Below are 25126 nucleotides of genomic sequence, written 5' to 3' on the forward strand. Positions count from 1 at the left end.
AAACTACTGTCAGGGGAATTTCTTGTAATGTCAAACAACAGTGTTGTACAGATGTAACATCCTGCATTTTTGTAACAAACCACTGTTGTCCAGTTAATAAGACATCCATCAGGTAACACTCAGTTTTAAACAAACATTTAGGTATCTGCCATTATAAATATCCAGCACTAAATGGATATGAATGCATCAGGGGATGCCCTGGGCATATACTTATAATTGGATTTCAAATAATAGGTTAGTTTGGTTCTGGTGTTCATAATGATAAACTTAGTCAGTCCCACTGGTACATATCTGACTGGAACTTAACCAAAGTATTGATAAAATAGAGGTATCCTGCAGATTTAATACCTGACAAATCAAGGTAATTTACCAGTGGAGGTAAAACATACAAACATATTCCTGCAAAGCAATCTAACTCGCTAATCTGAAACTTTTAAGTATATCAGAGACAAAAGAAACCAGAGGACATGGTACAACAGGGGTGACAGCTTTTGGCATATATACCTTTATTCTCCTCTCCTCCTTTCACCACAATGTGAGCATCCAGTTCTTGCAGCTGAGCATGTAAATTGTCAAGCCTGCGGTTAGAAGACCGCAACTGGCTGTCCACCTGTAGGCAGGAACAAGTACAGTAGAACATTATTTACGGTTATGAAGAAGAAATTACAGTTCTGCAGCTTATGTTTGTGTGAAAATCTCAGTGTAATCAACCAAGCAGACTTTGGACACAAATGCCATGAGAATCCATTGGACCACCTCCATACAACATTTACCCTTCAATATTGTACTTAATGTATCTATTATGCACAACCAGAGGGTTGCTAGACCCCATGCCTGTTCATATGCCAGTTTTTTACTTTTTACTTGACGTATTTCTTTTCCTGCTCTCCTTGGCCATCAGAGGTTGGATGTGCACACCATTGAACTTCTTTGCTTTAAAGACACATTCCCTGCTTCATACCTAGAATTACCTGTGAGCAAAGCATTTTAAACACGCAACTTCTCAAGTCTTGCTGCTCTCTTCTAGCAACTGTTGCCCATCAGCTGTACTGGGCAACTCTGGGAAGTAAACATTTGTGGCACTGGTCACATGAGGCTTTAAAATTCTAGATCCTGTAAAAAGTCCCAACAGGATAGCAACTTAACATACCAGCAAATCTACTCAGTTCCGGTGAACTGCTATTTGACTGAATCACCAGCTACAGCGGTCATTAAACTAGTTTCCTGCAGTGATACTGATGTAAACATCAATAACATTTCAGCTTAAAAAACAGAGTGCGACTTTTTCGTTTTATTCCTGTCTTGTTACTGGTATTTTGATGGTGAAGATGTTTTCTTATATACAATGTCCACGTGAAGCATCTTCAGTGACGCAATGAGATTATTCGTCACTTGTTAGAAACCTGTTTAAAAGCTCTATTTCACAAAAAATAATGAAGGATTTGAGCAGGACTAAGAATAACTGTGGCTGACCTGCTGAGCGTTCCTCTTATCTGTTGTCGCCCTGCGTAGGTTCTCGGCTCCCTCCTTGATTTTCAGCTCTTTACGAATTTCACGGCGGATCCTTTCACGCTGCTCGTCCAGAAGCTGCTGCACACTTGAGTCAGAGAAATCTGAGTTCTGGTCAAGACCGAGCTGCTCCAGGACCGTAAGCCCACCTGAGTCACTCTGGACGGGTCAACGGAGAGTGTGATAAGGAAAAACAAGCAATATGGAGAACAAAGGATAAATGCATTAAGAAAAGTGGTTGTGAACAAAATTGAATAAAAAATCTTTGTTAGGACAAGACAAGGTTTAATTTGCAACACGGTCAACCTGGCAAGAGGATGTGTTGAGAGTGAAGTGGACAGAAGAGGAAGAGATGGTGAGCAGGATAACGGTGTAATGGTAGGAAAGAGATAACAAAGGAAAGGCGATAGTGATGGTAAAGGAAAGGAGCAAAGTTGGGCAAAAATGAAAATGCTAGGAAAAATAAGCAAGAGGATGGGAAAAGAGATGAAGGAGGAGCAGTGAAGAATGACAAAAAAAATCTTGCACAGTGTGTGTTTATAGTAGTTCAAAACAAATTTCCAGTGTTTGACCTGCTCACATGAAGAGCTTTGGTTACTGAAGTCCACAAGAAATGCCAATTTTCAGGACAGGCCACATGCCAAATGGACCACAACTCAATACTACACGGAAACTACACAGAAAAGTCAATTACAAATCTGTCCTATGGCCTGTGCCGGCCTTTTCTCATGAACCCGTCCTTGTCTGCTGGGTGAGAAATACCATACTGCCATAACAACATCTTAACCAAAATGAGAAACATTAGTACACACTTTATCGCCAGTAAACAGCTGGACTCAACTCTTGTTCAATTTTCTACTCACTTCCTGTGTCACTTCTAACGAAGCTACAATTTACTACAGACTGAGATCCAGGCCCTCAACAAGTCAGACACATTATCAGGAAGACAGCAGGAGAAAGCGTCAAATCACTAGACATCACAGCCACTATTACAGGAACACACAAATCAAACAAACAACACTTCACCTCCGAGCTGTCCTCATCCTCCTCGTCTCCATGCCAGCACATTTCACTCAGATGTGATGACCCCCCAAAAAATCTAGAGGAACAGAAATCTTTGGTGCGCTCCTGAGCTCGGCTAGACAGTTAATGCCACACCGAAAGCAAAATGAGTTGGGGGGAAAAAAACGATAAAAAGAGATAAAGAGAGAGAGGGAGAGTTAAGTGAGGGAGGAGGGGGAACGCCTCCAAAAGAGGATATCCGTCCCGACACCAAGCTGCTCAGGCCTTTCCTGTTTCCTCTGAGATTTTGCTGCTGTCAGTGGAGAGCGAAACATGAACAGAACACAGGGACAGAGGCTCCATAGATCAAGAACGCATCGTCACTCTCAGTGTTTTTGTAAATCACCTCTGAACCTGTGGCAGTGAACTGCTAATGTGTGCTAATCAAATCTGACTTGAAGTGAATTTATGGTTGGTGATAAAATCTTAAGGGGTGGAAACAAGGGAAGGATGCGTTTTCTAAGTACTGGATCAAAGCCAGAGAGTGAGATTGGGACTCATTTCAGCATTTTCCATTGTGCTCCACATCTAAAATCCCCAGTGGTGATTCCCCTTCCCCTATAGAAAGTTTGCTGAATGCAGCCACAGCGTGATCTGAAAATATCACGATAGACAGACAGACAGAGACAGATAGATAGATATGAGGAGCTTTGGGTGGAGTTAGTACCCTGCCTGATGCTAGCCTCCAACAATATGCTCCAAATTGTACACTGAGCATAAAGTTTAAGGCCCCTATACCCTGCACACTAACAGTGGTCTTACAGGTGGATCACATGTCACACATCAAATGTGTTTATACAGTGAAGGCCTGGTGAAAACAAAATACAAGCAGACAAACAATATCAGTTTTGATAATCTAAACTTTGACACATTCCCATTTTGAAAATGGACCATTGGGTTGCTACTTACTTTGACAATGCAACCTTTATGTTTTCTTGCACGGGCAGAAATTGGATATAGAACCGTTACACTGCTAAAACTTAATGCTAATTTTTTTGATTTCGGTAAATATAATTTGAAAATAATCTGGTTTAGTGACTTATTTACTTTAATTGTTTTATTTTCTGTCATAGTAGAGGAATTTGAGCGGCCACAGTGGACTGGTTATGTCTGTAATTTTGTGATCACTTTGTGGATTGTCTGTCTTCTTTTCACATGAAACTGACTCATCTCTTCCCACTGCTCAACAGATCTGTTGGGCCTTGATAAGAGAAGAAAGGTGACACCAACTGAGGGTGGTGATTTTTACTTCCTGCAGTCTTTAAAGAGGGTGTGTGAATTTTGGGTGAGCAGGCTCTTTAACCGAATTAAGAACATTATTTTTGGCTAAAATAATTCTCTCTCTCTCTCTCTCTCTCTCTCTCTCACACACACACACAAAGCAGCAGGAATTTTGTGTGGCTGGTAAAATGGGAGGTAGTAGCTAACAGTAATGCAAGCTGACTAAAAGCAACTTTGTGTCTGTATGTCACCATACCAGTTATCAGTAAAATCAGCTACTGTGCGACAAGTAAAAGAAATGAAATATCTAGATTGTACAAGAGTCGCTAAAAATGTTTTTGAAAAAGACGTCAGTGCTCCTTGATCTCATTTCAACCCAAATTAATTTTAATTAATCAAACCAATCAAATGTACCATCATTACTTTCTGGACAGTATGGCAAATCATGATTATTGAGCTATCCAGCAGAAAATATTCAAAATCTTACTATATAATAATAATATGATAAACATCACAATCCTTGAAATGATAAATTATCAAATTTTTCCAGAACTGTGCAGTCCAAAAAGGTTCATTAAGCCTGTCTTATTGTACTATTTCGTGGATCTGTAGACTAGCAAGTATTTATTTCTTGTACCTTGGCATGTTTCAATTACTGACTTCCTGCAGTCTTCCTCTGAAGAGTTATATGATGTCGTGACACTGATGTTTCTGTTAGCTGATACCTGTTTATATCTAAACAATGTGAAGGTACAAGAAATAAAAACTTACTAAGATATAGATGAGAGCTCTCAACATAACAAATAAGACAGGATAAATGAACTTTTGTGGACTACTGTGCTGCACAGTTGCTAGATGAGAACTCTACATAGTAACTGTGCAGTAAAACCATCGATATCTTTGAGAATCTCGGAAAGCTTCAGCAGAGAGTGTCTGTATGAAACTCTTTGCAAAGATGAATGCTTGTTTTTTTGTCTTGGATGCCTTGAGGCTGTGACATCTCTTGATTCATATACACTGGCAAGAGCAAAAGCCAGATGAAGATGAGGTAAACCCTTACAGCAGCCAAGCCATGACACAGTTAATCCTCTCCATCCACCATCTCCACCTCCACCTCTCTGTCTAAAGCAAGCATGTAAAACACACCCGTCGATGTAAAAAAAATGCTTGATTGTATGTACAACATCAGTCGCTGTAGGAATGATGGGTGTTTCTGAAAAAAGGCTGGAGTGTTTGAGTATTACTGTACTGTATGTACTGATTTTTGTGTTTCTGCTGTAGCCTTACTGCCAAGTGATTGTGTGTCAGATGGTGAGCTGATTGTGTAACTGGACTGGAGAGGTCATTTGAGTTCTACTGTGCTCGTATCCCCTTAATCACATCACCATTCTGACTTTAAGCGGAGACCCAAAGTTAGCAAAGAGTATTTACTGATACGGTACTTTATTTATTATTCTTAACTACATATGGGTGGCTATTTTTCAGCCATTTTAGCTGCTAAGAGAAAGGACTGATATTTTGTAGGCATTAAGAATTCTCAGAGGATGAATGCCTCTGACTTTGAAGATCATGTCTTCTGTCACCACAGTTAATGATTTGTGGTTTATGAGTTAAAAAGCTAGAAAACCAGTGACATTTCCCTTTACCTCAGCGTCAATTAGCAAATATGAGCATAGTAACAGACCACAGCATGTTATTCTCTTGACTTGTGACCATTATAGCATGGTGGCATTCAACTCAATGCAATACCATACCTACAAATAGGGCTGGGTGATTATACGATCACGATTAGTAATTGTGATTAAATTCAGTTCGATGACGGTGATCAGCTGTGGGCATATTTACTCGATCACGTGCATTACATGCGGTGGAAAGGTGCACGGTAACTGCCAATCACAATCACTTTTGTTAATGCATGTCATTTGCTTTATATGTTAATAAAATTAAGTCCAGATGCTTTCGAACTGGCAGTGCCAGGGGGAAAAAAACCTTGTTAAAAATATCGTTATGGATATCGTTCAATATTGGAAAATATATATATATATATATAATTGTGAGAACTTTTTTTGCCTTATCGCCCAGCCCTACAAACAGCCTCACTGAGCTGCTAGCATGACTGTGCATAGACCTGCTGAAAAGCTATATGCATTCGCATGAGTTGGCCCTTCCTTTCCCCATGGGTTTATCAACATCAGTCCTGTATCTATCTCTCAAGTGATGCATAGTAACTGGTCCACAGTTGTACAGCAGCGAAACCTTTTCAGCTCAGCAGTTAAAGAGAGGCAGATGATACCATACAACACCTAACTTCATCGCTCAGCTGCTGACCCAGTGCAACACTACAAAGATGGCGGGAACTAACAGGCATGAATGACTCATCCTGTGCAGCTTGTTAGTGAACTAGCCCAGGGAGGAACATTCAGCAGTGGTGTCCAGGGAAGTAATGATGAGCTAATTCAATAGATAACGGCGCCAAGCGAGGCTAATTCAATCAGACTGTGTGAGCAAAGTAGAAGAGCCTGGGGCTGGACAGAGAAGGACAAGACAGAACATGGGTTAAAGAGTAGTTTTGTGTGTGTGTCTCTGTTTTAGCATGTCCTCCACTGTGAGGACAATGCCTGGAGTTTTCCTACTGAGTGGTAATGACCACTCCGTTCAGAGTTAGTGTCCACACAGAGGTCATGGAAAGGCGTAGTTGTGCAAGCATGCATGACATGAACAAAAGGACAGATATTCACTTTTAATACATGCACACACACACACACACAGACACACACACCCCCTCTCACTTTCCAGTGAGACATGAGGACATGCCTCTTGGGGAGTGAGGCCACAGAGCTCAGCCCATTTCTGACCGAAGCTTGTGTTATTGTTGAGGGTGTGATCTGTGTATTCTAAGGGCTCCAGTACATTCAGTGCACAGTCTACATTGGTGTGGGAATGAAAATGCCACTGTGACTGGAGACTTGTTCTACAATGAAAGAAGGAAGAGCAGATGAGCTCAAGTTGTGGTCAAAGTCACAGCCAATAATAGTAGAGGAAGAAGAACAGGAACAAATCATGAAAATGAGATGATACTGGTGATTCTCTCTCTATACTCAATTAAGAGACAGAATTGATAGATGGCTCTTTTCCAAGTGCAACAGTGAAGGAGTAACAGCGAAGAGTCAGAGAATCAGGTGTGTTATGCTATTAGCGGCTAATGTAGCCTCAAGCTGCTAGCCTCAAGCTGAAATGAGGAGCAGACTACAGAGGTCTGGTAAACTCACTTCTTTCTCAAATCAAACCATTTTCATTCTTGTAATCCTTGGCCACATTTTCAGACACTGATTTAATTTATGACACTTAAGCTACTTTATAAGGCTTCACACAGCTCCCTGTGGAGCCACAACAGGCTTCAGAAAAGCTTTTTTCACATTGGCAGCTGCATTCCCCAAAACTCTTACTCGGGCTCTTATTCATGTGTTCTTGAATGTATCACTGAGACATGCATGTCAGAAACAGACAACATAGGACTAGCGAGATGACTAAATATATAGTGTGAAATTTTGAACAGTTCTGCCTTCATGGCTGCACAGGCTGTGACAAAAGAGGCTCTACTGGCACACAGGAAAACATCCACATACCTGTATCACGCAAAACTAGAATTTCTGCCTTGTTGCTCTTTAACAATTCAAGTTGAAGTTTACATCCACATCTGTCAAGCTCATTATCAGCAGATCCGAAGAGCTTGTGGTGGACTTCTGCTGTATGTCTATTAGTGTGTAAGTTCACTGAGAGAAACAAACAGTAAGGTTCTTTGAATGTGTTCACATGCTTGGCCAATGAAGCTGATTCTGATAGAATACAAAGAAGCTACACATTTTCAAAGATTAGTGTTCTCAATTCAGTATTCAACCAAGTGCGAAATACAGTCTTTCCTTCTGTTCCTGAGTTGTGGTGTTGAGATTTTGTCATAATTAATGTATGAATTCTAAGGGCTTAGGTTTAGGTAACAAAAGTACTTGTATATGTTTAGTGCTTTGGGTTAAAACCAGACACATTCACAAGTTAAACATGTGCTACAAAGACCTTTCTGGAAGAAAGCCTTGAAGGCTAACTTCTCCCATGTGCAGCCCAAGTGGACATTTGTGCTAAATGCAACAAAATTCCTTCCAGGTGTTCCTGACACATCACATTCACAAGAACAAGACAAATGGACAACCAAAAAACATATTGCCTCTGAACATGGCTAGTGTCGCCAATGCAGAAGCATAGAAACTGCATGTACTGTACGCGGGAATGCTGAAACTATCAGGTTTCACTTGCAAAACACACACACATGCACGTTCAGTATGTCAGTTTCTCTAATGAACTTACAGTAACTTGCACATTATTTCCTGTAGATTTCTTCTACTGCCACTTTGTGTCATTTAACTAAAAGGACAAAGCTGCAGGGAAATACCACTTCCTACTTGTCACATTGACTGACTGAATGGCAGAGAGAAAGGGAGAGAGAGAAAGACGAAAGATGCCGTGTATATCCCAGGAACAGGGTGGATAAGGAGGAAGAGGGAAGTACAAACAAAACCAAACATTTACTGTTTCTTTCAAAGGAAAGTACAATAAAATACTCTAACCACAGAAAAAAGAGTACACTGTTAAATTCAGGAACACTTTATTTTTAAGGGTATGGTGAGTAATACTGCCAATGGACCATCTGGGGGGGACGGTAAGTTTGTCCAGTCATATGCTCATAAAAAGACAGAAACAGAAACTGAGAGCAAGAGAGAGAACTGGTTAGCGAAAGATTGAAAAAGAGGGAAAGACAGCCGAGGCAAACAAAGAGAGAGCAGCATGGGGGACAGGAAGAGAGGGAGGAGAGAGACGGATGAGGCACAGCCGAGAGGGTCACAGGGTTGAGGCAGACAGAACAGACAAATAAGCAGAGAAAGACGGCAGGAGGTAGAAATGGGACGGAGAATGAGCAATGAATCAGCAATCACACTGCAACTACAACATGCCGTACCAGGCAAGTGTTTATCGAAATAGCACGAGACAAAAGTTACTACTGACTAAATTTTTTATGTATCAATAGCATTTTTCAGTCTTTATACTTAAGGTGTTGCTTTTCACATAAGCACATGAAACAAGAGGCTAATCAGAGACTTAAGGTAACATAGATTTCCAAAATCATCCTATTATATTGAGTGGCAGTTGTTTGTGGTGTGGTGTGCGGTGTGCATAGAAACAAAGCAATGCAAAAAAAACCAAACCAAACAAAACAAAAAAAAGCAGGGAAGAAAAACACTGTTACTTTGTAAACATGTCATCTATAATTGTCCAATTGTTTCAGCTGTACACAGTATACATTACCAGAAGCAGAAGGAGGAGAATACAAAAGAAGTCAGGAGTTAATGCAAGGCGTCTGGACTTGTGAAGATCGACTCGAAGACGTGTCATCTTCAAGTCTTCAAGTCACGACACGTCTTCAAGTCAATCTTCACAAGTCCAGACGCCTTGCTTTAACTCTTGAGTGATTATGACCTGGATGACTGAGAATCTCCACAGACAATACAAAAGAAGACAATCGCAGAAAGACATGGCCGTGATGGCTAAAACTGGGACTTGACCCAAACACCCACATACAAAACAAACTCATGTGGATGAGGGAAGGACCATGTAAACCACCCCCCACCTCACATCCCTCTCTCGTCTCCATCATTCCTCTCTACAATCTTTGCTCTCCTGTCCATCATTCTCCATTTGCTTCATACTTCGACCTCTCACGTTTAAGATCACAATCGATCTTGAGCATGCCCACAACTATTTTTCAGGTGAATTGGAAAGATTGTTTGTATTTAATGTCCCCTTGCTTCTGTTCTCAAACTTTACTTCATTGACTAGCAGCTCCAGACTACACAGATATACCAATAGAGTGACATTGTAACAGATTGTGGATTGTGACTGCTATTAAATCGTCCACCCTGACCTTGACTAGAAAGCCTCACAATTGTTCTCTCCTAAATACTCTCATACTGGCCTCCTGCTCCTTCTCCCTGCCTTCCTCTTTTTTTAAAGCAGAGCCATACTTAAGTTGTTTGGATCTAAACTTAGTGCATCTTTCTTCGTTTCCACAATAACCACCAACTTCAACTGTCTCAGCACTCCTACCCTAAAACATAAAACGAGTTGTGCTGTTGGCAGATAAAACTGAATTTAAGAATATCCCTCACTTCTGTTAGAGTAGCCAGATCTTGAAACAAACTTGGCTCGATGTGACAACCATTGTCGTCCAACCATTGTGTGTGTGAGTGTGTGTGTGTGCCCCCCCCCCCCTTTGGCCACTTCACTTCTTCAATTAAGGCCTGTCAGTTTGGCTGTTGTGGAGGAAAACCTTTTCTTTGTGCTGCATCCAAACTTTTAGTGTCAGGATAAACAAGACTGCCAAACTCATCCATCTTTTACACTACTTATGAATTGTTACAAGTCATAAACAAATAAAAAGGGGGCTGAACTCACATCAACATTGTCCAATCATGTTTCATTTCATGTGCATCACCAGACTGATGCACACAATGGAAATGCAAAAAAGAAGAAGTCAGCAGTCTCCTGTCAACCTCAAGACCGAGTGTAGACCAACTCTTTCTCAGATACTGCTTTGTAGTGAACAGTTCAAGTGAGATGGTGGGTAAGAGTGAAACAAAATCAACTGATGGACAGGAGGTCTAAGGGGAGAAAATCAGGAGGGTTTGTTTCAGAATCTCTATCCTCATCTCTTCCCCTCCCTCTCCTGATGTTTGTTGAAGCTGCTCTTTGGTTATGCAAACGGTGGGCGGAGTTCATGATTCTCACCTGGATAATTGCTCACACACTGCAACACACACAAACAAAGCCACTGCAGAAATCCATTAAGTGGAGTGTGCAACATCAAGCATAAAACATTCCAAACAAAATATGTCTCTGAACGTACATGATCTGGTAACAGAAAACATTTTCAAACTGCTGGTCGTACCTCATACGCCAGACACACACTAGACGACTAGGTTTTAGAACCTATTCATCTGCCCTCCCATGACCCTGACTTCATCTGGAGAACTGCCAATCAGTATCAAAAAAGTCTCCTAGTTGCCAATCCAAGTTGCCAAGTCATCTTCAAGTGTGCATACTGACCATATATGAAGGAAATAATGACTGGGAAACATGGGATGGTTCCCATTATTATTTTTTTTCCTTAGCATATTATAGTGAACTTTTGATTATTTTTGGATTTTGGTCTGCTGGTCAGCCAAAACAAGACATCTGAAACCCTTAGCATGGCCTCTGGGACACTGTTAAGGGCATTTGTCACTAATTTCTGATATTTTGTAGACAAAACAATTAATTTACAATGAAAACAATCAACTGCTCTCCCACATACTACAACCTTAACAGTACAAGAAGCCAGAGGCAAGAGCTTATGCTCTGAAACATGGAGCCCGAAAATGTTTAGAGAGGAAGAGCAAAGGATGAATCAATCATTAAGAGACCTCAGCGAACAGACAGAGATGTTTAAATGACAAACATCTCCAGGTGGGAATGTAAACACAGTCTGCCCAGGGTGAAGCGGCTCCATATCCATAACCACTGAACCTTTGCTGGAACAGAGATAAAGGAAAGCGAAGGAAAGGAGTGAACAGCTACTCTACTGCTTTTTTGTCCTGGGAATAAACACAGAGGCATTCACACCAGCAGGTGAAGGAACCTGAGCTCAGCAGGCAATCTGTCCATCACTGTCTGCTCTAAACGTGCTTAGTGAGCGGTGTCCAATCCAAGCCCTGCTGAGTCAATCATCCAATCAACATGCTGCGGACGGATGTTACAAAAAGATGTTTTGATTGTGCCGAGTAGAGAGAACACAGATGTAACCTTTTCAGTAATAGTTTGAAATTAATCTAGGTGGAAATGTAAACACATGCTGAACTCAAGTGGAATATTTAGCTTTATGACATGGCCACAGTTTTTAAGATCTATTTATTCAGGGAAGGTGGAGTGAGCAGCCAGCCTCTTTCTCAGACACTCCCTGCTTCTCATCACGCCGTTTCTTAACATACACCTCTGAGAGCACAGGAATAGCAGAACAGCACAAAGAAAAACAGTCATTAGTTTCAGTCAAACAATGATACTGTGTTAGAAAACCAAAGAAAGTTTATTCATTCTCTTCTGCTGGTGAAAACTAGAATGGTGCTGTTTAAACAGGGGGAGGAACATGAAGACAGAATGAAAAAAATAATACAGATTTGAAATTAATGTGCACTTTTGAAGATCATGCAAACCCACACAGTCTTGACCATTATACCACTGATAGGCAGAGCCTTCAAAATCACAACTTTGTCTTGAAGTTATAGAACTAGAGCCATTGTTATCAGGTGGAAACAAATTCAAGTTTACTTATTTTCCTAAATTATCAGATCAGTTTAATACTCTAATTGCTAATATAACAACATTTAAACACAGGACATCAGTGAAATAATAAAAATGGTTTGGAGTTTTTATTGTTCAAGTACTTGACAATACAATATAATATAATATAATATAATATAATATAATATAATATAATATAATATAATATAATATAATATAATATAATATAATATAATATAATATAATTTTGCTTCAGTCTTTTAAGCATACATCCCAATCATGAGGACATGCTGCTCTTCTTTGTGGTATATGATGATTATCTTAATATCGTTGGATTCTGAACTCATGGTTGGACAAGAAAAACATCTGAAGACATCATCTTGGCCTATGAGTTTATTTACTATTTTTTGACATATTATGGACAAAACAATAAATTGGGGGGAAAATGATCTGCAATTTAATCCACAGTAATTTTTCACTTCAGCCCTAGTTGCAGAAAAACACTGCACAAAGTTAGATTATTCCTCAGCAATACTTCAATTACAGTGTCCTGTCACAGTCTATCTGCTTGCTACCTGTTGACTGCAGCTAAACTGTGATAATCCTCATTATGTAGTCTGTTGTGTGTATGTGTGCACATAGCTGTGCATGTGTGTTGTCCAAGTAGTAATCCAAGCTGTCGCAATGTGTTCTTCACTTACAGATGAACAGAGGGAAGCAACAAAGTGGACAACAAACACATTCACACCCTCAATCACGCAAGTAACACGTTAAATTACAAAGTGATTTACAGTAAGCGCCCTCAACTTAACATGAAGAAGATTTAACATTTTAAAATGCTTTTCTGCTGCTCAACAGGCAATAAAATGCCAGTGATTCAGTTCAGCTGTGCTTTCAAATTGGGTTAGATTTGGGTTTCATGGGTCATCATGTTAATTCTTTAACATTTCTGAGAACCAAATGATCTAAAATGATAAAAAATGCTTCAGTGTATGACGGGAAGACAGACTGACCCTATGATGTCACAAAATAAAAAAACAGAAGTCTATTTATATCTATAAATCAGGAACCGAAACTACCCGCCTTTCCAGAACCACATCAACCTCACCATTAAACTTTGCGCTCTGCAGGCCAACAGCGTGCAGATAAAGAGTGTGATAACCAGTAATCTTGTAGAGTTTAAGGTTTTGCAGCGAGTTAGTACAGTTACGAAACATTACACAGATGTTGATGCCAATGATAACAATGTGAGTCAATATGAAGAAGACCAAATTCCCCGGCGCTGTGCTTGATTCTGTGAGAAGCGTGCATGCACTGAATGTGTGTTATTAGACTGTATGAGTGCATGAAAGCAGCACGAGTATAGATGTCTGTGTAATTGCTCTGACAGCTCTGAGATATCTGCCTAGATGAGCTTCATGAAAGACAGCTCTGCAGTGCTGCACGAACGATGCTGTATTTTGCTCTGTGTGTGTGTGTGTGTGTGTGTTAAACTTTAAGATAAAGAGACAGAGATGGGTCTGCATGGCTGATTTCCTGTGAAGCGCAGATCTGATGTCAGGTTGGGTTTGGTGCTCCTTATGAAAAAGTATGAAAATAGCAGACATGAGCTTTGCTGAATCTGTCCACTGTGCAGAGATTTGAGTTCAAAGGTTGTATACCTGAAGTCAAAACAATGTCCGCTTCATGCCGTTTATGTGCACAAGAAAGGAAATGTGTCCAAGAGATTGTGCATGTTTGTGTGATTGTGTGTGTGGCTGAGTCATATAAAGAAAACATCTGGAGGCATTCCTGAGATGCCTGAGTGGTGACAACATCCAACCTGGCAGGAAAGACGTGGAGGAGAGAGGGAGGTGTGAAGGGAGAGGTAAACCAAGAGCAGGGAGAGTCAGAGGGAGTGATGTAGAGAGATGCAATACAGCGACAAGCTCATTGGGCCATAACTCGTTTCTCTGCACTCCCTACACTCTCCATGTAATCAGTCTCCAGTGAGTTGTATTATGTTCTATACCACATGAATGAGAATGAACGGTCAGGTGAAAACCTCATGTCTTCATTCATTTATGTGAACATGCCTGAAACAACTCCACAGGGAGGCATCCTGGCCAGATGCATGAACCACCTTAACTGTCTGATCCGTGATGCGGATGAGCAGCGGCTCTGAGCTCCTTGCTTTGATCGCTTATTGATTATTTATTGTTTCAGCCAAAAACAGAAGTAATAATTTCATATTAAATAATTGGTGTTTTCAGACTGATTTCTAACACAACTTATACAAATACACACTAGTTACATGAATAAAGTATACGTTTCAGTTATAAGTCACTGAATTATTGGGTTAGTTGTACTGTTTAAGGCTAAACACAAAACTTAATTCCTTTGCAGTGAAGTCTCTTTGCTCAGTCCACAATACAACACTAAAACTAAAGAGGGGGAAATTTTGGCCATTAAGTCTCACATGCCCGAGTTCCCTTGCTGACACTCCTCCTTTTCATCGTCTTTTCATCTTTTCAGAGGGGGAGATGAGACTGCAGGGAAGAAAAAAGAGACAGACACCACCCTTCCCCACGAGACAGACAAAGGCCAAGAAAGCCTCTGAGCAGAGGAGGAAGAAAGCCAGAGAAACAGGAGGGAGAGTGGAGGGTGGTGGGGGTAGGGAGAGAGAAAGAGAGCAAGCAAGAGAGAGAGAGAGAGAGAGAGAGAGAGAGAGAGAGAGAGAGAGAGAGAGAGAGAGAGAGAGAGAGAGAGAGAGATGGTCAGCCAAAATGTGCTAAAGAAGCAGGTGGGAGAGAAAGGGAGGTCGGTAGACCTACAGTGCCAGAGGCAAATGATGGATAAAAGAGCATGTGAGAGCATGTTGGGAGGCCAGATTCTCTGTCAAACACACAGACATCAGACACACAAGGGGAAGGAAGAGGATGAGAGAGAATTCAATAATAATTCAATAAATAAATAAATAATATAAAATCAATTTCCAATTTAGAAGGTGCTGGAGTTTTGCTCTCTGGCACCCAGATATGTTTTGACCAAACTGGAGACTTGAATCATCTTCCTAACATTTATTTTCCCGTTCGTTATTACAATCACAATGCTGTCTTTTTAAAAACACACTCCTGCCTGACACCTCCAGATATCCTCCGGCTTTTAGGCAAAATAAAGGAAGTCACACTGAAAAGTTGGATTGAGTGTGATAGCCAGAGAGTGAACAAAGTAGAAGAAGGATGGAGTCCTGAGAAAGAGGAGGAGGAGGAAAAGATGAAGGCCAGGGCTTCATAGATGGGTTAAACAGCAGTATGCAAGAGGAATTGATGTTGGATGTTTGACTGGACATGAAGTCAGTGCTTCTGGTATGTACACACCTGTTTGTTCATACTAAAATGAATTTCAATTCAATTCAGTTTATTTATATAGCGCCAATTCACAACAAAAGTTATCTCATGACACTTTCCAATTAGAGCAGGTCTAGACCAAACTCTTTAATTAAATTGTAATACAATGAAAATTTAGAAAATAGAAATGACAGTATACCCAAATGGAGTATGGCAGAACTGCAGAGGTCTAAAACGAACAAATAATAAATGACTGCAACTCCCAGCTAAAATAATGTATGCATGTTAATAATTTTGGCAATTTTGGTGAAAGTTTATCTTGCTTAAATTATACAATTTGTGTGTGTGTGTGAGTGTAAGTGGGTTTAGCTGAGGAGATTAACACACTAACTGTCTGATGGTCAAACACACAGGCTTTAACACCACTTTTAACAAACACTAAGGAAGCCAGGAAGCATGAGGCGAAATCATGTGACAAACTGCCTTGACATACATTGTCCGATGTTTAGTGCAGTTGATCTAAGGTTTGCAGCACTTCCTTCCTGTTCTTATACGGAATCACATGCTGCTTGCATACATTCTATGTATGATATCAGTGGTGCAAGTAGTGTCACTCTGGCAGGAAGTACCAATGGTGGAGCAGGTAAGAGTCTACAGCCAAGTTAGCGGCTCTCTGAGGCTGTACAGGGCTTTCAGCTAAATGCTAATATGAACATATTCACAGTAACAACAGTAACAACAGTAACAAAGTGATGTTTAGCAGGTGTAACATTTTATTGTTACCATGTTAACATTTGCTAATTAGCACTAAACACAAAGTACAACTGAGCCTGAACTGAGAATGTCAATTGTTTTGCAGGTACCTGGTCATAAACCCCAGATATGGACAAATTCAAGTCTTAAAGATTCATCCTCAAAGGATGCTGGCGACACAAAATGTTATGTCAATGTTATGTCCCTCCAGCAGTTTAAATATTTCATTCTGAACCAAATGCTGAACTGACCGACCAAGCGACAAACAGACTTTCCCACCACTAACCTCATGCTGCTAATAGGGCTAAAAACAAAGCCAATAAGTAGCAATTGCTTATCAACATTTTAATCGGTCAATTTCACAACAAAATAAGATTTACACTGCCTCCATATGGAAGATGAATAGAAAAAAATATTGTCAACTGTGAAGATGAGTTTGAATTGTTCAGAGAATTAGCTGTCTGGTTCAACTGAGCCATGATTAACAGCTAACTGCAAGCAGGACACGCCTGAAAGACATAATGTGTGTATTTGCCACACATATTTGTTTGTGACAAACTTTCTAACTGTGTGTGTGAGAATGTGGGCAGCAAAACAGAAACTGGCAATGATTACATCATATTTATGTATTTGAGAGCACTCAGGGGAGGCTGAACTGAGAAAGACAGTTTATGGAAGTTTTTTTCAATATACAGTCAGAGCACCTTAGGGCCTCACTCCACGTGTGTGTGTGTGTATATGTGTGTGTTTCAGTCATGGCATTAAAGGCTATGGCAGTTAGGCTCAGGTGTGGCAGCAGAGACCAGTGCAGCAGGTCTCTGAGGAGTTCTGTGGTTGTGGCTGTGGCTGTGTGGCTGTGTGTGTGTGTGTGTGTGTGTGTGTGTGTGTGTGTGTGTGTGTGTGTGTGTGTGTGTGTGAGTGTTGACCGGACCTGTAGAAACAAGTTCAGCTCTCCAACAACTATTATGTGGTCACAGTCTGAGGGATGTTACTGACACTGTTAACATTACGTAACAAGGTTATTTATCTGAAGTACAATACACACAACGCATGTTGAATACGTCCCCACTGAGTCACAATTCAAAGGAAATGAGAATTTTGAGAATATTTTTTGTACTTAGATAAACGTGGGTATTAAAAAAATCCAATAATAATTATAATAAAAGTTATGAATGTATTTAATATATGTTTTGCATCTCAATTAGGTAGCAAACAGATACAATCTAAATGAATAGTCTGGTAATGTCCCAGTTTGCAAGAGAAACCTTATTCGTGAATCAATTCTATTTATTCTTTAATCTGTCAAATGTACCAGGTAACTTAATTCAACATCTGTGGACTTGGTTGTGCAAGAGCAGTTCTGGGTACAATAAGGAAGCAGCTGTTTTCACATTAAGATTAACCTGTTACATAATTTTAGTTTATCTGTTAAATCTGTCAGCATTCCCATGTTTAATATTGTTGAAAGCAATCAGAGACTCAAAGATTTGGCTTATAAATAAATTTTTAGGAGCCAAATGAAGAACAACATTCATGTGGATGAGAGCAACACATTACTGGAGACAGCTAGATTAAACAGATGCATTCTCTGGAAAGCGGACAGGTCAGCTGATAATACTGTATGATGCAGAACCCATCTTTTGGGTGAGTTTGAATCAGGTTATATAAAGTACTTGGGGATAATGGAAAGGTCCAGGCCTGATTGAGTAACCACCGCTTAATATAAGGGACAGTCTAATCAAGTGGGAAGGGGAAAAGCATTTCAATCCAATCTCTAATTACACAGTCAAATATAATTTTACAGCCTACGCTTAGTTAATTGTCTCCTGAGAGTCCACTCTCATTAAAGCTTCCAAAAAAAGTGGGGCTGTGTAAATAGAGTTAGGAGGAGGACACTCCGTCCCTTCTCACATGTAACATTTTGTACATGAATACTAAACGCCCCATTAACTCTAAATAGGGAGGACTTCTGGAAATCATTCTGGAGATAGCCAGTTTGTGTGTGTGTGTGTTGTAAATCATTAAGCAGAAAAACAATGACCTCATCCTATTACCAGCTGTTTCTGTGACAGCACAGCCTCTAGGTAACACACCAAGAAACACCTGTCTCTTCCTTATCCTCAGCTATTTACTTGTCCAACACTCCCTCAGCGTTCAGGCTTGTCAACATCTGAATAAGCAGAGTCAGATGTCATATTGACTGTAAGCTAAATAACTAAAGTGACCTGTGCAATGAAAGCTCTGACTGCAAAGACAACAACTCTCAGTCTAGACATAAACTAAAGATGGTGGTAAACTCCAGACGAAGGCAAAACACAACTGCCGCCGAAAGGTCCTCACTTACAAGTCTGTGTGTTGCTGTGGCTTCATGATGTTCATTTGTTAACACTACAAGCCAGAGTGTGTGCAGAGTGCACAAGACAAAACCATAATGTTGCACTTTATTGAGTTTGCAAATATGTTTCTTGAATTTCCCTCAGGATCAATAAAGTATCCATCTATCTATCTATCTCTATGTACTGTTCAAAGAAGCCTGCCTTGTCTTTGCAGCAATCTGCAGAGGTCTGCAAAAAGACAGTTTCTGTTTGACAAGAAGGTAACATTTGAAGTTTCTTCCTCAGTAAACGGCAATAGGAACTCCACTAGTTTTATGTATCACAGCCTGTTTAAAGGTCTTGGGAAGTACTTCTGCATATGTGAAACTACAATTACGGCCTTGTGGTTGTATGCCCCTTGTGCACCAGTCAAGGTGCACAAACCACATATAAAGATACGTATGAGACACTGCATTAGAAAAATGAGACAGAAGGACTGCAAGACAGACAAACAACTGGAAAACATAATGCCTCTGGTCACAGCTGTGGCCAAACTTGAATCAGTGTTGGTTTGAAACTGAAGACTACAAGTTTAAAAAAAACAAACAAAACAGACCCAGCCTTGTTTTTTATTCCACATTATCCACTAAGCAACTTAACTGCTAATGTCGAAGATTGGGGTTCATTACAGTAGTAACCTAATGTAGGTTTGAGCTGCTGGCCCCAAGCAGACATATGGAGCAGGTGACAAAGCCTGGTAAGCTCACTGATTTTATTTTGCTGATGCTGACTGAAGTGACACCGGTCTTCACAGCTCAGACTGGAGCCACAAAAGGCTTTATACAACTTTTGTTACATGTACAGCACTACTCTCAAACCTGTGAACAATATATAAAATCATTGGAAAAAACAGACTACAGATTTTTCAAGAAAGTCTGTGTACGCTCTTCTTCGATGTACTTTAACAACAGCAGAAGAGAGAGTGCCATTGACAGACACAATTCATTTAATCTAGATTTGGTTCACATATTGATTCTTGTTTTTTTCTGGAACAGAAGTTAGCCAATATAATAAAGACACAGTACAAACTGCAAATAAAGTCTGTTTCTCTATTTTGAACTGATTTGATTTGAAGTGACTTGACTGTGACTCCACCCAGCTCCCTAACCATCCACCGAGACCAGAGCTTTCAGCCCAAGCCGAGGACCTCCCAGCAGGCCAAATGTTATCAGTGTAACTCGATCTCCAACCCAATCTAATGAGAGGGATTGTCTGTGGGGAGATTTTAATAACTCCCAGAGCCTATTTATATCTTTCCAGTCACACCCTCTGTGTATGACGCACAAACACACACACACGTACACACCCCCTACAGATACCAACTTTGACAAAGACTGTCTGTATTGCTATCAGGATCTTATCAAAAACATATGAGAAAATGTTTGCTCACTTTCCGCAGTCAAAACAAATATTAAATACACATTTTTCTTTTTTACCAAATGAGTAATCTGCTATCATTATTATTTGATTATTTGCAGATGGTGACAGCCATAGTCTCCAACATTTACTAAATGTTTACTTACTTTGGCAACAGACCAAACTACAAACAAGCTTCATCAATATACATTCACAGACCAGGTTTATGCATGACACCGATGGCATGATACAGACGATAATAACTTAGAATGTATTTGCTGTAGGCTGCTTAACAGAAACTTCTAATTATTCCCAGTGGAGGGCAGCTCCAGCTTTGAGGTCCAACCATACCCAAATGGGAAAACAAGAGGGAGGACTGTAGAGGGAGACAGAAGAGGAGGAGAGCAGCTGGTGCGTAGCTTGGACAGGAGGAAGGGTGTGATAGCGGGAGAGGGCAGACGGGGCGGGAGGGGCAAAATAACAGAAGGGTAACATGGTATATCACTTTACACTCTCGACTGTTGCTGGTCCAGAATGATTTATCAGAGAGAGTTGGGTCAAGCTCCACTACAGACACCAGAAAATGTCTTCTTGGAAATGTAAAGAGGTCCTTGATACAGTAGTAGAAGCAAGAAAAACTACAATACTACACCAAAATGTTACAACTAACCACATGTTTCTAATATAGTGACAGTATCTTGAAAACTGATGTACCACAGTACAAAGTGGGACTAGTGTTGGTATAGATATAAAACTCCGACATCTCATCACTGTTGCTGTAAAGATCAACTAGCAAAAAACTGTCAATCATTCAGCTAAAGCAACAGCCAAGCGCTGCTGAGCTGACAGGAGAAATTATCCGGTTGCCCTGGTGACTACATTTGGACCATTGTTACCACTTCTCCTGGTGGTTGCCCCTGCTGAGAACGACTTTTCATATTGGAAACACTGTCTGTATGCCTTTCCTCCACTCCTTCGGTGTAAAATCTTGTGCTTGTACCAGAGAGCTACAATCAGAGGAATGATTTACAACACTCTCATTAACTCATATCAGTGGCAATGTATGATGGCACTGGCATTACCATCAGCCAATATAAAGCTAATGGATTTTTAAAACTTCCAAATATGAATATTAGTGTGAGCCTTAAAAATCCAGTGTCAGTCAGGCTATCCAGTGGACAACATGCCGCTGAACATGAACAACACATATGTTTTGTCATTTTCCCCTCATCTGTAAGAGCCTGTGTGGCAGCCCAAAACTTACAACTGTATATAAAGATCTGAGTTGAGAAAAAAAAATCTGATTTGCCTGCAGTGTGAACAAAGCCAAAGAAAACTCAACCTTGCAAACATTTTGTAAACTGGCAACCAAAGCTGAAAGCTAGTGGTCAGCCAGGTGATCAGCCCTATACTTAACTGTCTTAAAAGACCTGATTTCATGATGCAACTTGATGCTGACACCCATTTAATCTCATCTTGTTACCAGTCATATACAAGACACCATCCTGTTTTAGTTTGTTTCTTCTGCGCCCATTTGCTGTCTCTTTTTGTTGTCTTACTTGACAGCCTATATATTTATTTTTATTTTTTTAAAGGCGAGGCCGGTGGCAGAATTTCTAAAACAATATGAAATTGGGAAATTTCAACATTGGTTCCATACACTATTTTCTGTTAAAAATAAATAGATACATTAAAAAAAACAAAGAATTGTGTCAAATCATGCTGAATCTGCCCAGTTGACCAGGGACTTTCTGTGGTCAAACTGACAATGAGGTTGGTTTAGCCTAAAAACAGAGGCAAGGATATTATTTACAGACTACTTTTGGCAACCATCCACATACCATGCAAGGGTAAAAACTGTTAACGTTCCCTCTGAATCCATGGCGACATGGCAAGCAGGCCATAAAATAAACTTTTTTTCTCCTCTTGTCATACTAACTGGGGTCTATAATGGGCTAAAGTTATTATTAACAATTAACAATCCTGACATTTTGGTTGATTAACAGCTAACTCAGATGGTAAAGTAATTACCATCCTGGTGTCAAATAACCCTTAACATGGTCAGATAAAATCACTTTGATGAGCCAACCTTAAAGTTTAATATGGAGGGATCCCTCTGAATGCCTAATGAGGCTTACACTAATCAGCACTTGTGCTTTCTCATTGCAGAGTGAGCTCTAGGGAAACAGGCCTAGTTTATCCCATTAAGTTGGCTGATATTGCTTTGTTCATGGACTGTTTACCAGCTGACCCCCTGCTGTGGGGGAAATCACCATGTTTGAATCACCATAATGCCTGCAAAACGCTGAGAACATCATACACTTAAGGGGTGGCAGGTGGTCGAAAATTAAAGACTAGATGAAATACAGATATAAATATGTATTTAGCACTAAACCCCTATCAAAACATGCTTCATCACCGTAGTTCTAATATTTCATGAGTCTACATGGACTCAAATAGGGGAAGACAACATTTTGCAAAAGTGAAAACCGAACTGATTTATTTCCACTAAAAAAAAACCCTCTTTGACCTGTTAATGTACGAACAGAAAACATTTGACAGTTTGATGTTCTTTTAACTACAACATTTAAAGTTTAAGAGCAAATGTGCCTTTAAGAAAGTCTCTCTGCTTTTTATCTGATTTTCCGGTTTAAGAAAGAACACGAACTACGATTTAAAATCTCTTTCTACATTTCTCAGATAGTCAACCAAGCTGAATGGCTGTTAAACAGCACAGCAGCAGTGAATGATGAGGCTGGGATCAATATATGTGGCCCAGGGGCAAAGCCATAATGAGGAGGGGTCAGGGGTCAAGGTATGTCAGAGCACAAGGCTGCCGGTGCTGACAGGCCAGGTCTGGGCCCATGTGAGAGAGAAAGTGAGGAGTTACTGCTGTTATATAACGAAAGTTCAAAAGACTAATACATGGGAGTGGTCCCAAAATTTGCACTGACACAGACATGAGGGCACAACATCTGTAATCTATTCGGGCCTCACAGGGTGGAAAACAGAGCACAGTGACCCACCCTGACCTACTTGCGGCTGTACATCCTCCTGATCACTCCCGCCTTTTCCAGCCCTCCCAGCGTTCTCACAGAAGGCTGGTGGGGTTCACTGGCTGAGCATGATAGGTGATGTCATGACAGTGTGTGAGCTCAGTGACTGCTGGCCCGTGTGTGTATGGGAGGGCTTCATCTGAAGCCGGAATGCAGGGGCACATCGCTATGAGGTCATGAGAATTATGGGCTGTTCGCACAGAGGGAAGGCAAGATGTGAATGAGAGATAAAGAAGCAGGGCAAAAATCCACGAAGAGAAACATCAGCTTAAAACAGCTGCCGGGGCCAAGTATGAAGCTCAAACACAGTTTAAATACACAAGGAATTTTCTGTCCAAACACCATTAACCTCACACACAGGGCTTTACTTCCCAGCCTGAGGGGAGGGGGGGCAGCTGGATAGGTGGGTGGGTAGGTTGGTTGGTTAGTTGGTTGGTGAGGGTGTGGTCCGCTAATATGCTGTGTTCAGGATGAGGAAAATGAACTCACAGTGAACTGAATGTGATCTGGGGCTGTTGGTGTCAGACAATACAACCTATTGTGCTGCTGCGGCTGTAGAGCCTCATCATCAGCATAATGCCCTTTAGACCTCCCCTTCCCTCGACCCTCCACCCGCAGGGCCCAGCAAAGCCTTACCAGCATCAGAACAGCAGCGCTTTTCAAAACGGCAAAGTCACAGAGCAAATGGTGGGACCTAATTTTCTCTACTTGTCAGGTGTGACCTAGATATGTGACTGCTACATGTGAACATTTTAATACCCCACATGTGGAGAGAAAGATGGATTTGATGTGTGTAAATCACATGTAGGAAAAAAAAAATCAAAGGCATGTGGGGAAAATGTGTTTTCAATCCCAGTGTGGTTTTAATGTGTTTTCAAATGTTAAATAAAATGTGGTTGCAGCTCACCAACCACAAAACCAACTTGAAATGCATACATCTAAAAACCAGGTGTACACTTTGCACGCAGTTTTTCGCTTTGAACTAACCCAATTTTGTTTTGACAAAAAACAGACAAAAACCTTTGACAAAATAAACTGAATTAAAGTCAATGCTTACATTTTTTGAGTGCATAAGAGATCCAAGAAACACATTACACATAAGAATGGGATGCAAAACTGTATGTCACTCATGAGAATTAAAGTATTGTTGAGAGATGTTTGAACATCACCAGTTTACAGGGTCAAAAGCAGGTAGCTGACTGTGAATAATGTCACCAAATTTCCTCTTTAAAACAAAACTTTTGCGGTCAGCAAAACAATAGAAGGTTCAATCAGACACTGTTCAGGAGCTTTTGATCATATCACATGATCCTGATGATCATGATGGAGTTGCCCCCAGTAAATGTGAAAACAATAAGGTAATGTGAAAGGGACAGTGTTACATCTACAAAGACTTATCTGGAACACAACTTCAAATAAATTATAATATTGTTCCATAGCTGCGAGATGTTTAAGTAAGAAAAATTCATTACAAATTCATAAAAACTTATAATGTGAGGGTCTAACCATATTGTGGTCACAAATTCTTTCCAATGCCCCTAAATGGTCAAATAAACCAGTTGTTGAAGGTTTAGGGACTTATTACAAATGCTTGTTTAGACGTTGACACTGAAAGTCATCCGACACTTAAATTTCTCTCATGTTTATGTTTTATCTTTATATTTTCTTGGCTTTTACCACCATACTGCTGAAGAAACCACATTTCAGTTCAGCAGTATTCTTCTTCATAATTGGATTAACAAACCTGAGTCAAACAAAACCATGATAACCCATGACAAGTACATCGCTTAGCTTTGCACTGCCAAATGGCAACTGACAGAAGACAAAGGCTGAACTGCGTCCGGCACTTACATGCAACATAGATTGTTCCTACAGCAGAGGATATGTAGAGAGCCTATTTGGTCATCGTGGCATGAGAATTCAACAATCCAGCAGACAGAACCTAGAGCATGCCTATTGTAACTATATTCAATTGGTTTAAATAGCTAACTTTGCCGGTAAACAATGTTCAGAAGCTTTACAAAAGCATTGTACACAATGGTGTCAACTGTCTTATAATGCAATCATTTCCTTGAGGGTCAGA

At 40.4% G+C, this 25126-nt stretch overlaps 1 protein-coding gene across 2 annotated transcripts in view; it reads right to left on the minus strand.

Moving 5' to 3' along the window:
- pkn1a (protein kinase N1a) overlaps positions 1-25126 on the minus strand; it is a 44362-nt gene that overhangs the window by 14687 nt on the left and 4549 nt on the right. Inside the window, exons 1-3 of one of the 2 annotated variants that reach the window (XM_046410120.1) lie at positions 2536-3354; positions 1474-1668; positions 505-610 (exon numbers count right to left, since the gene is read on the minus strand). In XM_046410120.1, coding sequence (XP_046266076.1) covers positions 505-610; positions 1474-1668; positions 2536-2577 — 343 coding nt within the window. In that variant the 5' untranslated portion in view covers positions 2578-3354. Of the gene's footprint in view, positions 1-504; positions 611-1473; positions 1669-2535; positions 3355-25126 lie in introns of those variants that run through there. The other variant, XM_046410128.1, reaches the window with a different exon arrangement.

The sequence above is a fragment of the Scatophagus argus genome, chromosome 2, assembly GCF_020382885.2.
Source record: "Scatophagus argus isolate fScaArg1 chromosome 2, fScaArg1.pri, whole genome shotgun sequence".
NCBI classification, from domain to species: Eukaryota; Metazoa; Chordata; class Actinopteri; family Scatophagidae; genus Scatophagus; species Scatophagus argus.